At 37.6% G+C, this 11,992-nt stretch overlaps 1 protein-coding gene across 1 annotated transcript in view; it reads right to left on the reverse strand.

Moving 5' to 3' along the window:
- Positions 1-11,992, reverse strand: part of LOC107737246 (polycomb protein SCMH1-like) — a 21,155-nt gene that overhangs the window by 2,742 nt on the left and 6,421 nt on the right. The window contains exons 6-11 of the mRNA XM_016548711.1: positions 6,895-7,196; positions 6,323-6,434; positions 6,000-6,203; positions 3,809-3,985; positions 3,143-3,268; positions 1,581-1,814 (exon numbers count right to left, since the gene is read on the reverse strand). Coding sequence (XP_016404197.1) covers positions 1,581-1,814; positions 3,143-3,268; positions 3,809-3,985; positions 6,000-6,203; positions 6,323-6,434; positions 6,895-7,196 — 1,155 coding nt within the window. The remainder of the gene's footprint in view (positions 1-1,580; positions 1,815-3,142; positions 3,269-3,808; positions 3,986-5,999; positions 6,204-6,322; positions 6,435-6,894; positions 7,197-11,992) is intronic.

Raw genomic sequence — 11,992 nt, forward strand, 5'->3', positions numbered from 1 at the left:
AGATTGTAATATTCTGCTATATATATATATATATATATATATATGCAAGTATTCATTCCATACATGTAGTAGCCTAAATCATCCCGGTATTCCGAACATTTTCATTTTGTGTACAATATACGTACCACATACTACAGAAACAATACGAATAGTATGATAGAATCAAATATAGCCCACAACTGAATGTAGTGCATGCTAGATGTCAAAAAACCAACAAAATGTCGTAGATTCTGTGTGACATCACACAGCAATGACGCATTAGGTGTTTTATAATCACAAAGTAATTAAATCTATGATCATCCTTTTTTCTGCCTGCCTCAACTGAAGCATATATTTTTTGGAAAACTGAAACATGAGCTTTCCAGAATGGGAGTGCAGGTCTAGGATCAGTCTTTTTACAATGGAAAATAAAACTGAACCCCAAACATCACTCCCACTCCGAGATGCTATTTAAATAAATATGGTCCCCTGAGCCACCAACAGGCTTTAATCCATATCAAAGCCTATTGTGCCACTTGACATTTGATTAGAGAAAATACATCTGGTCCTCACACAGGCACTCTGTGCAGAACTGATATGGGTGTTTATCCCATGATAGAAATAGATCCAAGTCTCTGAAGAGCAGCACTGAGCGCGTAAGCCAAGCTGCTAGACTGAAAGCATTCTGAGGGAGTTGAACAATAAAACGGTTTTGCTTTCAGGGCTCAAACACAAGCAGAATGCCAACAAGCACAGACACTAAAAGCTCACTGACTTTAAATGATTCAATGAATTAGTAACTTTATAACTTTATCATTAATAAGTCATCATAAAAAAAAAACACTATAACACTATACTTCACCTTATATAGAGACCAGTCATTCAAAGCTTAATGACATTTCTAACTGTGCATGAAATAATGATCTGTTAAACATTATATGTGAATGTGTATAAACATTATATACATTAAGTTATTACAAAGTGTTACTTATAAATCTGCACTAGGTCCATTAAAAATAAAATAATGTCTAGTCGACTTTATAACTTTACCATTAATAAATCATCAAAAAACACAATGCAATTACAACAGTAATTCAAAGCTTCATGACATTTCAGTAACACTGTACAATAAGGTTTCATTTCTTCACTTTAGTTAACTACATTAGTTAAAATGAATTAACAAGAACCAACAATATTTCTACAGCATTTATAATCTTAATGTTAATTTCTATATTTACGAATAGTTTTAAAATCAAAAGTTGTATCTATTAATGTTGAAGTACAAACTATGAACAATCATATTTGTAACTAACAGTAGCAAAGATTAATGCTGTAAAAATGTATAATAGTCAGTTCATATGAACTAATGTAGTTATTAATGGTAACAAATAAAACCCTATCGTAATGTGTTATTGACATAACTGTGCATGTCAATGATCTGTTAAGCAGTTTTTGATCGGATTTTTTTAATATTATGAATGAACGCTATTATAAAGTGTTACCTATAAATCTGAGTGCTGATTCAAGTCTGGTCATCTGCAAGCAGTCTAACATATAGTGTGTGTGAAGGCATCTAAACAAAGCGTTCTTACATAGCCTACCTTCCACTCGTCTGTTTGTGCGTGCAGGTCCCAGCTCAGAGGGGTTGGAGGAGAGCCTGCGGAGGGGTGGGGGGTGAGAGGGGTAGTGCGGGCTGCTTCTGGTCGGGGTGTGATACTCAGATGTGCTCCGTAGTGCGGGGGGCCGGGGGGCAACGGAATTGGAGGCTGAGTCTATTGACTCTACTGAGAACTGCTGGTCTGTGGTGGCACCATTTTCAGCATGGGTGATGGTTTCTGTCACAGAAGTAGCATGAAGTGAAATGTTTTAGATCATACTTAAGGTCATGAAAATCATATTTGTTAATATGGTTTGAAATAATATTATACATATAAATATATGTTCCTTATGCTCACCAAGACTACAAAATTACAGTACAAATATAGTGAAATGATGCAAAGCTGAATTTTCAGCAGCCATTACTCCAATCTTCAGTGTCACAAGATCCTTCAGAAATCACACTAATGTGCTGATTTGATGTTCAAGTAACATTTCTTATTATTATCAGTGTTGAAAACAGTATTTATGTGGAAACAATGATAAATTTTTCAGGATTTTTTGATGAATAGAAAGTTCAAAAGAACAGCTTTTATTAGAAATAGAAATATTTTGTAACAATGTAAAAGTCTTGCCACGGTCTCTTTTGATCAATTTAATACATAGTTTTGACAAATATAAATTGCACCTAAATTTTCTTTGCATCATTGAATGGATGAATATATTGTTTAAACAGCATCCCAGGATGCACCTAATGAAGCTGTGGCTACTTGTCACTGCTTTCAAAAAGCTAAAATATAAGCTATTTGAACATTTTTGGTCACTACATAAATCCTATACTCCCATCTGTGCTGTTTCATAGTTCTGCTGACTTTAAATTGTATAAAATAGCAATAATAAAGAATAGCTATTTGTTTGTATAAACAAAGGTTTATAGAAGATTTTATTGAAGGTTTATTGAAGTCTAGAGACTACAAGTATACACACCTACAGTATTTAACTAACACATAAACCCCCACTAAAATAAATGCAGGAGGATTCCTGTGTTCTGAATGAATATAAATCTGATGGAACTAGTAACAACATGTCTCAGAGTTTATAATTGTCTTCCAATAGACATGTGCAAACACTACAGATCAGTTTTGTAATGCTGCCAAGACAACTTTTCTTTTTTTTTTTATGAGCTTGATCTACAAGACATTTAATGAGAGCTGAACACACAACACTTATGTCTGTTAAATTATAACAGCAGTAGAAAAATAACCCAAATTAGCAGGTCATTCACACCCTAATAAAAATCAGACACTTAATTAGTTACAATGTAGACGACTTAATTAGGAGGCTGTCTGCATTATTAAGAGTTTTATTATGTGCACTTAATGAGAGAATGAAGAGAGGCGTCCAACTCAACCTAAAGAAAACCCTGTCCTCCATTCACTTTCAGTTCAACCCATCAGAACTGGCTTGGATATATGCTGCATTTATTGTGGCATAAACACTCAATCGATATCATTCACTCTCAGACACTAACGAGCAAAAACACTCGGAACAGCTGAACAGGTCGTACCGTCTGAGGGCAAAGCTTCTGTTCTCTGTAGTTTCGGTGACAGGGCAGCGGTGTAGGTAGTGGATTCTCTGTTGAAACGTCTCGTACCTCGTGCTACAGACAAAGCCTCTGACGTCTCCTCTTTCACTGCAACAGAAGAAAATAGCAGATATAGATCACTTCTGGAAGACCATAGGATTTACTTCTGAAATCACACAAGTTTGGGCTGTGTGATTGTGTATAAAAAATATATAAATATATCATACTGCAATTATTTTGACAACATTTCAATTCAAACAACAACAAACATATTCATCTTAAACTGCTGGTCATACGTCAAGACCTACAGAACACAGTTGAATTCACATAGTATCTGGACTTTAAAGGGGATTTGGATCTCTTTTTGGTCCACTTTAGTTCACTTTTTGTTCATACTACTACTTTTAATTAATTAAATTTTGCTCTAACGTAAACATAACGTAAACATTATTCATATTTAAAAATGTTTAGTTTTAGTAATTTTAGCACTTCAGCTGATTGAAACTTATTTCATTTAGTTGCATTTCTAATTTCTTACCTTTTTTTTTACATTTAATTTTATTTTAGATTTGTTTCAATTACTGGAAATTTCCAATAGTTTTAGTTTCAGATAGCAATAGCAACACCGACACAAACATGCACACATACCTGATTTGCTCCTTTCGTACGGCGTGTGTGTGTTAGTAATTAGTGGACTGAACGGCTGGCTGCTGAACAGGTTATCACAATGCAGGTGGTGACACAGAGTTTCTAGAAAGCGCAGAACGAACGATGCACTGGAGGCAGTGGGGAGCTTGACGTAGTGGATTCCTCCTTCAGAGCGAACTGCATGAAAGTAGAATTTGTGCAAAATTAAAAACACTTAAATAAATGTATTACTCTTAAACATCACCTGGACTAGTCCCCAAAAAAAAAAACCTAGGGGGTGGGGTTGATCTGGCTAAATGGGTGCCGATTAACGGGCCATGGCATCACAGCAGATGGCCCCCACAGTCCTAGCATGGGCCCCACCCCCTGCACACACACAAATATAGACAGGCATACACATACGTACGCTTCCCATGGGGACACCCCAATCAAATGCTCAGAACCAGGTTACACACAGATGTCATCCCTAATTACTCGCAGTCTGATAACATCAGCTGTGCACACACACACACACGCTTCTCTTTAAACATATGCACACCCTTTTCTCTTTTCAGGTCAACCACACACCCATGCTCTCACTTCTCCCTTTATTGTTAAGCACACACATGTTGACAGCCTTAAAATAACATACAACTACACTAATTCAAATGGAGCTCATGTCTTACAGCAATGTGCCATTCAGCTCTCAAAATGCTTTAGATTATGGATCATTCTTCCTTTTAACTCCCTGACATTTTGAAAAATTAACTATGTTTCATATTTGTTAAAACATGCATCACATGTCATGGCCTCAATCAACCTTCGAGTAGATTTCGGTAATATAATGTGTGATGGGGATTTTTTTAAATATTGTGAGTGATAGTAATTACATTTTTCAGTTTTCGGAGAATCCAAAAATAACTAACAAGTTAACTAGAAATAAATTAACTTTTATTTTATTTCTAAACAGCCCTGAAACAGGCAGCGCAAAAACTGAGTTGTCTAGGGATCCTCTTCAAGTAATAATATATTAGTGATGTCAATCAATTAAAAAAAATTTACTAATTAAAAATCACACATTTTTTTCTGAAATTCATCGTGATTAAACCCACCTAACATTAAAGTTTTTAGATATACTTTTATATTGCAATAATTTCACATTTAATCTTTAAATTAATGTAGAAACAACATCAAGACAGTATATTTTTAATGTTTGTTTAATGGCATCTTTATGACTGAAGGCGAGTATCACTGATACCAATACTAACAAAATTGTTTTTTTTTTTATAAATGTCATAATTGTCCCATTATAATAAATGTCATGTGAACATGACATCGATCTGACACGCATCGTATTTTCTCATAACTCTACCTTTTCTAACCCACGTCAGGTCTTAAAGTCTCTACTAATGAGCTGATGAGTTGAATCGGGTGTGTTAGATGAGGGAGACAGTGCTGGGCTGCTCCAGGACAGTTTTGAAAACCACTGAATTTCAGAGACATGTTCTTAAATGTGACTAACAAATACTTGCATGCATGCACAGATTTAAGGCAGCTTTAATTGCCTTTTTGGTAACTTCATGACTTAACATGCTCGTAGTTTCTTTTGCCCTTTAATATGAAATGATACACAGCCCGCACAGTTGTGTGTATGTGCAATTGAAGAGCACATGCTGCGAGCACAGTATTACTGCTGACAGGACAGAAAAATTCATTTTTACTAACATATGGCCTGATAATATCTCATCTGATCGCAGTTCACTGTTGTTCTACTGAAGCTCCCTCGTCACCAGTACCTTTTCCGTGCTCGCTTGACTAGCGCCTGGCGCTGAGGCTAAGCTGGAGTTCGCGTCTGAAAGGTCTCCCTGATGTGGTCGTAAAGACATTCTGCGTCTATATAAATGCAATTCTTGTCAAGAAAAAAAAAAAAGAGAGAGAAGCAGCAGTTGTGATTGGGGTGGCCAACCCTAGCTCCGATCCTGCGTTATTTGCGTTAAATATTTTTTACGTTTTAAACTGAAAAAATTAATTGAATGCGTTAACCCATTAATTTTGACAGCACTAAATAATATAATAGAATATGATATGATATGATATGATAAGCATTTGTCATTTAAAAGCATTCTTCCTTCCTGGCAGAAATGTTCTCCTAATCAAAGAATCACTCTTAAATGAAACCCAGATCACACTCTTAAAGCAGATCCAAACTGACCTCTGATGATTTCCCCGCCATCAGACTGAGACTGCAGGAAGCTGAACAGAGCTTTGGGGTGAAACGCACAGTCCACGCAGGCTTGGACCGCATGCTGGAGAACCGTGTTCACGGGACCCGGCCCGAAATGATCAGGCAGTTGCAACAACAGTTTACGGTCCAGGTGCGGCCCTGGGTCTCCATGTTTGTTCACATACACACAAACTAGAAGAGGAGAGGGTGGATAGTCAGGTGAAGCGTACAACAGTGCAAAACCATCAGAATACTGAGGAGTACATGGCCCATGTATAGTAGAAAATAAAGGCAGGAAGATAAAAGCCTACCTGTAGACACAACTCCTGAGTCTCTTGTTGTCTGCAGACTAGACAGTCTCCCGTCTGACACCGAGGACGACAACGTGGGGCTTAAAAGTGAATGAGGAACCTTTTGTTTCCTCTGTAAAGGCGGTAGACAGAGTGAGAGATAAAACAACAATACTCACTCTCACTAAACAACACCATTTTGTTTGCCCACCTTCTGACTCTCAAAACAATGGCAAAAGACTACAGATGTCAGACCCTTGTCTGAAACGAAGTGAATCCAGCATGTTTAATGTACCGTTCATGGGGAAGAATTATAGTAGAAGTGTTCATGTTTAATATGGATAATTGCTCATGACATACGACCCACCCTATATCAAACAAAAGCTGCATAATGATCAGTTACTGGGGCAATTTAATACCATTAAAATCCCATTATGTTGGCTACCAATGACATCAGATTCAATCAAAAAAGTAAAAGATAAACGTCAAAATATCTTCTTCAGAAAACAGAAAATCATACAGCTTTGAAACAACATGAGCAAACCAATTAAACCTATTAACTGACCCATTAAACCACAAAAAAGCAGTTCTACCTTGCTGCCGGGTTTGGGTCCTCTCTTTTTATATGGTTTGGGTGTGAGTGGTGAGCTCATGGGACTCTTGGCTGCATTGGACTGCGTTTGGCCATTCGGTGACGTGCCGGCTGCAGCTGCTGCTGCTGCCTCGGCTGCTGCTTTTAGCATGGCGATGGTCTGGCTCTTGGGTCTCCTACCTCGTACCCCCTTGCGCACTGGCAGAGGGGGCAGGGGGTGCGGCAGGCGATACGGGGACTGCATGGGGCGCCAAAACTGACTGGACTGGCCCAGTGCCGGAATAACAGTCTTTGGGAAAGTGACTGAAGTTGGGGGAGGAAAAAAATGAAAAAGGTTATTTTAAGTATCATAATATTATATGATGATTATAAAAACATGAAAACCAAATAATACTAAGCTAATTAATATACATTAAGCTGATTTACCTGTTAAAATTATTTATATAAATCAATTAACATGATGACAAACAAAACTTCCATGGTATTACTGCATTTCTTTAGACATGTTTTATGGTAGTTCCATGAAAGTGCTTTTGAGTATAATGTAAATATAATGGTATATGAATTTCCTAATCATACTGTACCATGATAATATATATATGCAAGTATAAAAGATACCATCACTGCACCACAGGCCCACCATTTTTTTTTTGTAAGAGAAAGGATTTTGATCACAGGTCTGGTTTCGTACTATTAAATCAACCGGTTATTCATCACTAGTAGCATTCAACTTGTTACTACATTGTATTAGAACCTACAAGATGATTATATACCATTGTTTTATTGAGCCCTATTGCCATATGTGCAATATCCGCAAGTTAAATAAAATGATTTATATTGACATTCAACATGAAATTATTAAATCTTACTGCATTAATTTCACCCATCTGGGTCTCATATTACAAATAATAAACAAAAAAAAACATTTGGAAAAAAAAATAAAAAAAATAAAAATGGGAAAACGTGTGACTTGTATACAAAATTTTAAAAAATTTAAAACAAAAGTCAAATTGATTCTCATGCAGACTGGATTGAGTGGATCAAAAAGTGAAGCCACAAACTTTGATCCTTTCCTTTTGAATTTGACCACTTAAAGGCTCATCATACTGCTGAATTCTCTTCCTCAGAGGCCATTTTAGATTTTGCATATTAGAAGGGTCACATTACAGCCCTGAAAGCGGCGGTTTAGAAACGGGCAGCGCAAAAACTGAGTTGTCTAGGGATCCTCTTCAAGACGGAGTTTCAGCTGGCCATTGTGCCCTACAGGAGGCATGTGCTTTTCAGCACCCTATTGTTTTGCAGGCCTCCCCCCAACGGCTCTCTGGTCAAAGGCCTCTTTTCTGAGGCCAACAGGTAATCCTCATTAGGAAGAAAGACTAACCCCCTTCTCCACCTAGATGAGTGCGTTATCAAGCTGCGGGACGAGATTTGACAGGTATGTAAATGCTATGAAAGGAATTCACAGCTAGAACTGCATCTCCGCAGTTTATTTCTAAATCAATTTTATCCTGCACAGAGCGACAGACAATTTTCTATGAATATTACTGAGCAGGCAAGTTAATGTATTATTCATTTTGTTGCTGGTTTAAAATGCGGTGCCTACTTCATAGTCTAATTTTAAAAGGGCACCGTATGGTTATCATTTGAAGCGCCCTACATCATTAAAGCACATTATATTTTCTTTAAAAGCATTTTCTGGTAATGCATGAATGTTAAAAGAACACAAGTGTAGTATACTGAATAAAAATAATATAATAATAAAACAATTCTGTTCTTTTCTGTTCTCTTCAATTTGATTTGCCAATCATATGTACAAGAAAAAGCTCTGCAAAAAAAGAAAGGAAAAAAGACAATAGACAGTGCTTTGATTTATAAGTCCATCAAATGCATCCATGCGAGTTTGCTAATAAAAAATGTATCTCCAATGTGCACACCCTGCCTTTTAAACCAAATATTCTTAATATTTACAAAACCTTTTCCCTTTTCTCTCCTTGAAAACTCATAATATTAAATATCTGCAGTTCAGCATCAACAAATCCATCAATGAAGGTGTAAAATAGCACAAATCGATGCGTTTTGCATTTCAAACAACACTGAAGTGAAATCTCCAACACATACACACCTTCTTCAGACCAATGGCACCAAATTCTCCTATTATTGCCTCTGTATGGGCCATCTCTAAGATCAGATAAACTTCTCATATTACAGGGCGGCTGACGGGCGGTCAGCAGAAGTCGCCTTTGCTAAGTACATCTGGGAGCTTTCACAGAGTCCTACGTGCAGCTGCTCTCCTAGGCCTCGAGAGGGGAGTGGGAAGAGAAATTAAGCCCGAGACGCATACGTTTAATGAGGAGAAGAGAAAAAGCGTGTGAGGAATGGACAAGTGTTTTCTTTCATTTGAAAGAGGGCAATTCTCATTCAAATATTTTTTGAATATAAGAGGGCACGCGAGGAATCAAGCTTATTAAGCTCACATATGCATAATAGGCATGCAAAACAGAAGCAAAGATTTTCAGAAGCTCTGTCACGGACAATGTACAAGCAAACTTTATCCACCCTAATTGGTCTGTGTGTAAAGGTGAAGCGTATTTCAAACCAGTTTCTCACTGGCTGAATGGCAAACCAGTGACCCCTAGGTTGACTCCCAGTGCACAGACACACACCCTTCAGCTCAGTGCAGGACCTGGGGGCCTCTGGTCATGGGAGAGGTTGCGACCGATGTGGAACGAAGGTGTCCGGGCAAAACCAGTCTAATTACTCCATCTCTTCCACAATATTTACATTTCGCCCCACACCAGACCAGAACGCCAGGGCAATCTGTCTACGGCTGACTGCAGCTTCAACTCAGCAGGAACTAGAACCACATGTTGTGGGAGAGTAACACCGAAAAAGAGCGTGTCTGTCCATGCATATGCGTGTGTGTGGTAAAAGGGGATATAGGGTTCCCTGAGCCCCAGGCAATTTAATGAAACAATGCAATCTGTTAAAGAACCGAAGTCAAAACAGCTACAGTGGTTCAACAAAAGCTTTCAAATATTTTTGTGGTTTCTGTACAAAAATACTTTTACTTTTACTAGTCAGCAGGATTTTTCCATTCAGCTGGAAATTAGTTAAAGCTTATCAATTATTGAATTACTCTACCTGATGCATATTTACTTTCTTGCTAAAACAAACTTCAGATGTGAATTCAGCATGGCATGAAACATGTAACAAATCTTTCAGTAAAATAAATACATCACTTTGACCATATATAAAAATCAAATTTACTTGTTTCTTAAGGACTCTTTTTGTGGCAAGCCATATTAACATTTAATATTATATATTTTTATGTTACTAGTATCATATTTTTGATTACTAATAAGTATTCCAAGAGTGACTAGCATCTTAATATGCAGTGAATAAGTATTAGTAACAGTTGAATAGATGCTTAGTATCAGGGCTGCGTTTACACTGGCACAAAAAATTAGATTTTTTTTGCTCACATCTGACACAGATCGGAACTGTCGACACGTGTAAACACAAAAATCCGCACAAGATCCGATTTTTTCGCATCTGATCTGAGTCACTTCCAAATGTGGTTTTAAATCAAATACATATCCGATATCTGGACATCCATCCTACGTCTAAACACACATATCCGATTCCCCGCAGAACTCCCAATGCGAGGGCGACACGTTTGCCCATTAAAATTGTGTTTTAATGCTGGTGTGCTGTATACACTCACATTTTATCAAGGTGGGAACTTTATATATAGGTAAGAAATTGCGCAACATTCAGGAGCTGGTTTTCAACTTCTCCCACTCGTGCATACCCTCTCTCTCTCTCTCGTTAATTCATTCAAATAAATATAATCTTACAGCGCTACTTTATTTCACTTCGGAATTCAGTTGTGTCTAAAGTGAATGTAAAAAAGCGGGCCAAAAAAATCAGATATGGTCAAAAGATTGCATCTCTGCATTAGGACTTAATTAGGCAAAAGCAACTACTCCTTCATTACTGTAACACATTTCCTTTTTCCCTGTTGAATTCAATGGTGATCTGTGGTTCAGATATTAACCATTCACTTCTGACTAGTATGAATTCCGATTGTTGCTGGTATCAATTCAGAAAGATTTAAAGGGGTCATATGATGCTTTTTTAAAGATCATTATTTTGTGTATTTGGAACTCCACTGTGATGTGACCCCCTCTCCCTCTCTCTTTCTCTCTCTCTCTCTCCCGCTCTCCCTCGCTCTCTCTCCCTTTCTCTCTCTCTCCCTTTCTCTCTCGCTCTCCCTCTCTCTCTCGCTCTCCCTCTCTCTCGCAAGTAGTGTGTTCTAGCATGCAAAGAATAAATATTAATGACTATTAAACAATTACTACTGGAATAAGTACTAGAATCCAATGAACAATTACTAGTGAAATTGAAAAAAAAAGAGAAAAAAAAAACCCACTAGTCACAATTGCATTACTTGTAATTAAAAAAACAACTAGTAACAAAGACTATTATTGATTTTGATTTAAAAGAATAAATATTAAAATGGCTTGCCACAGTCTTTCAGCTCAATGAATGCTTTTCACAAATAGAGAAATAAAAGTGGAGTGTTAGTCCACTACATCAAGAAGAAATGAAAGCAACAGGAATGAAAACCTTTACAAAAAATACACTCAAATTAAACTCATGTGACCTAAATGCACAAGGCACTAAAACAAAGCAACAGACATCAGAGACAAAAGCCTCGGAAATATACCAGAGGAACTCACCAAAACGCCAACTTTCAACTATATCCGCGTTGTGCACCAACGAATCCGGTGTAAATCTCTCTCTTGGAGGAGAAAGTCTGTTTTAAAGCAATAGAACAACCGGAGCTAGCACTCACTTTCGCGCCCGGTTTGAACAGCAGCAGCACCAGCGGTAGCGGTAGCGGTAGCAGAAGCGCATGACAAAGCTCGTGCCGGTGGAGCCCTGATCGGCCAATATATTTCATTAATATGGAGGCGGGGACGAGGAGACAGGAAGAGGCGGGGGAGGAGGAGGAGGGAGATTGGCGGTCGTATTCATATTATGAGTCAGATTGACTATGGCAAGCCGTTTTGACTTTTATTCATTCTCAGGATATG

Source organism: Sinocyclocheilus rhinocerous, unplaced genomic scaffold, assembly GCF_001515625.1.
Source record: "Sinocyclocheilus rhinocerous isolate Xijiao unplaced genomic scaffold, SAMN03320098_v1.1 scaffold1275, whole genome shotgun sequence".
NCBI lineage: Eukaryota > Metazoa > Chordata > Actinopteri > Cypriniformes > Cyprinidae > Sinocyclocheilus > Sinocyclocheilus rhinocerous.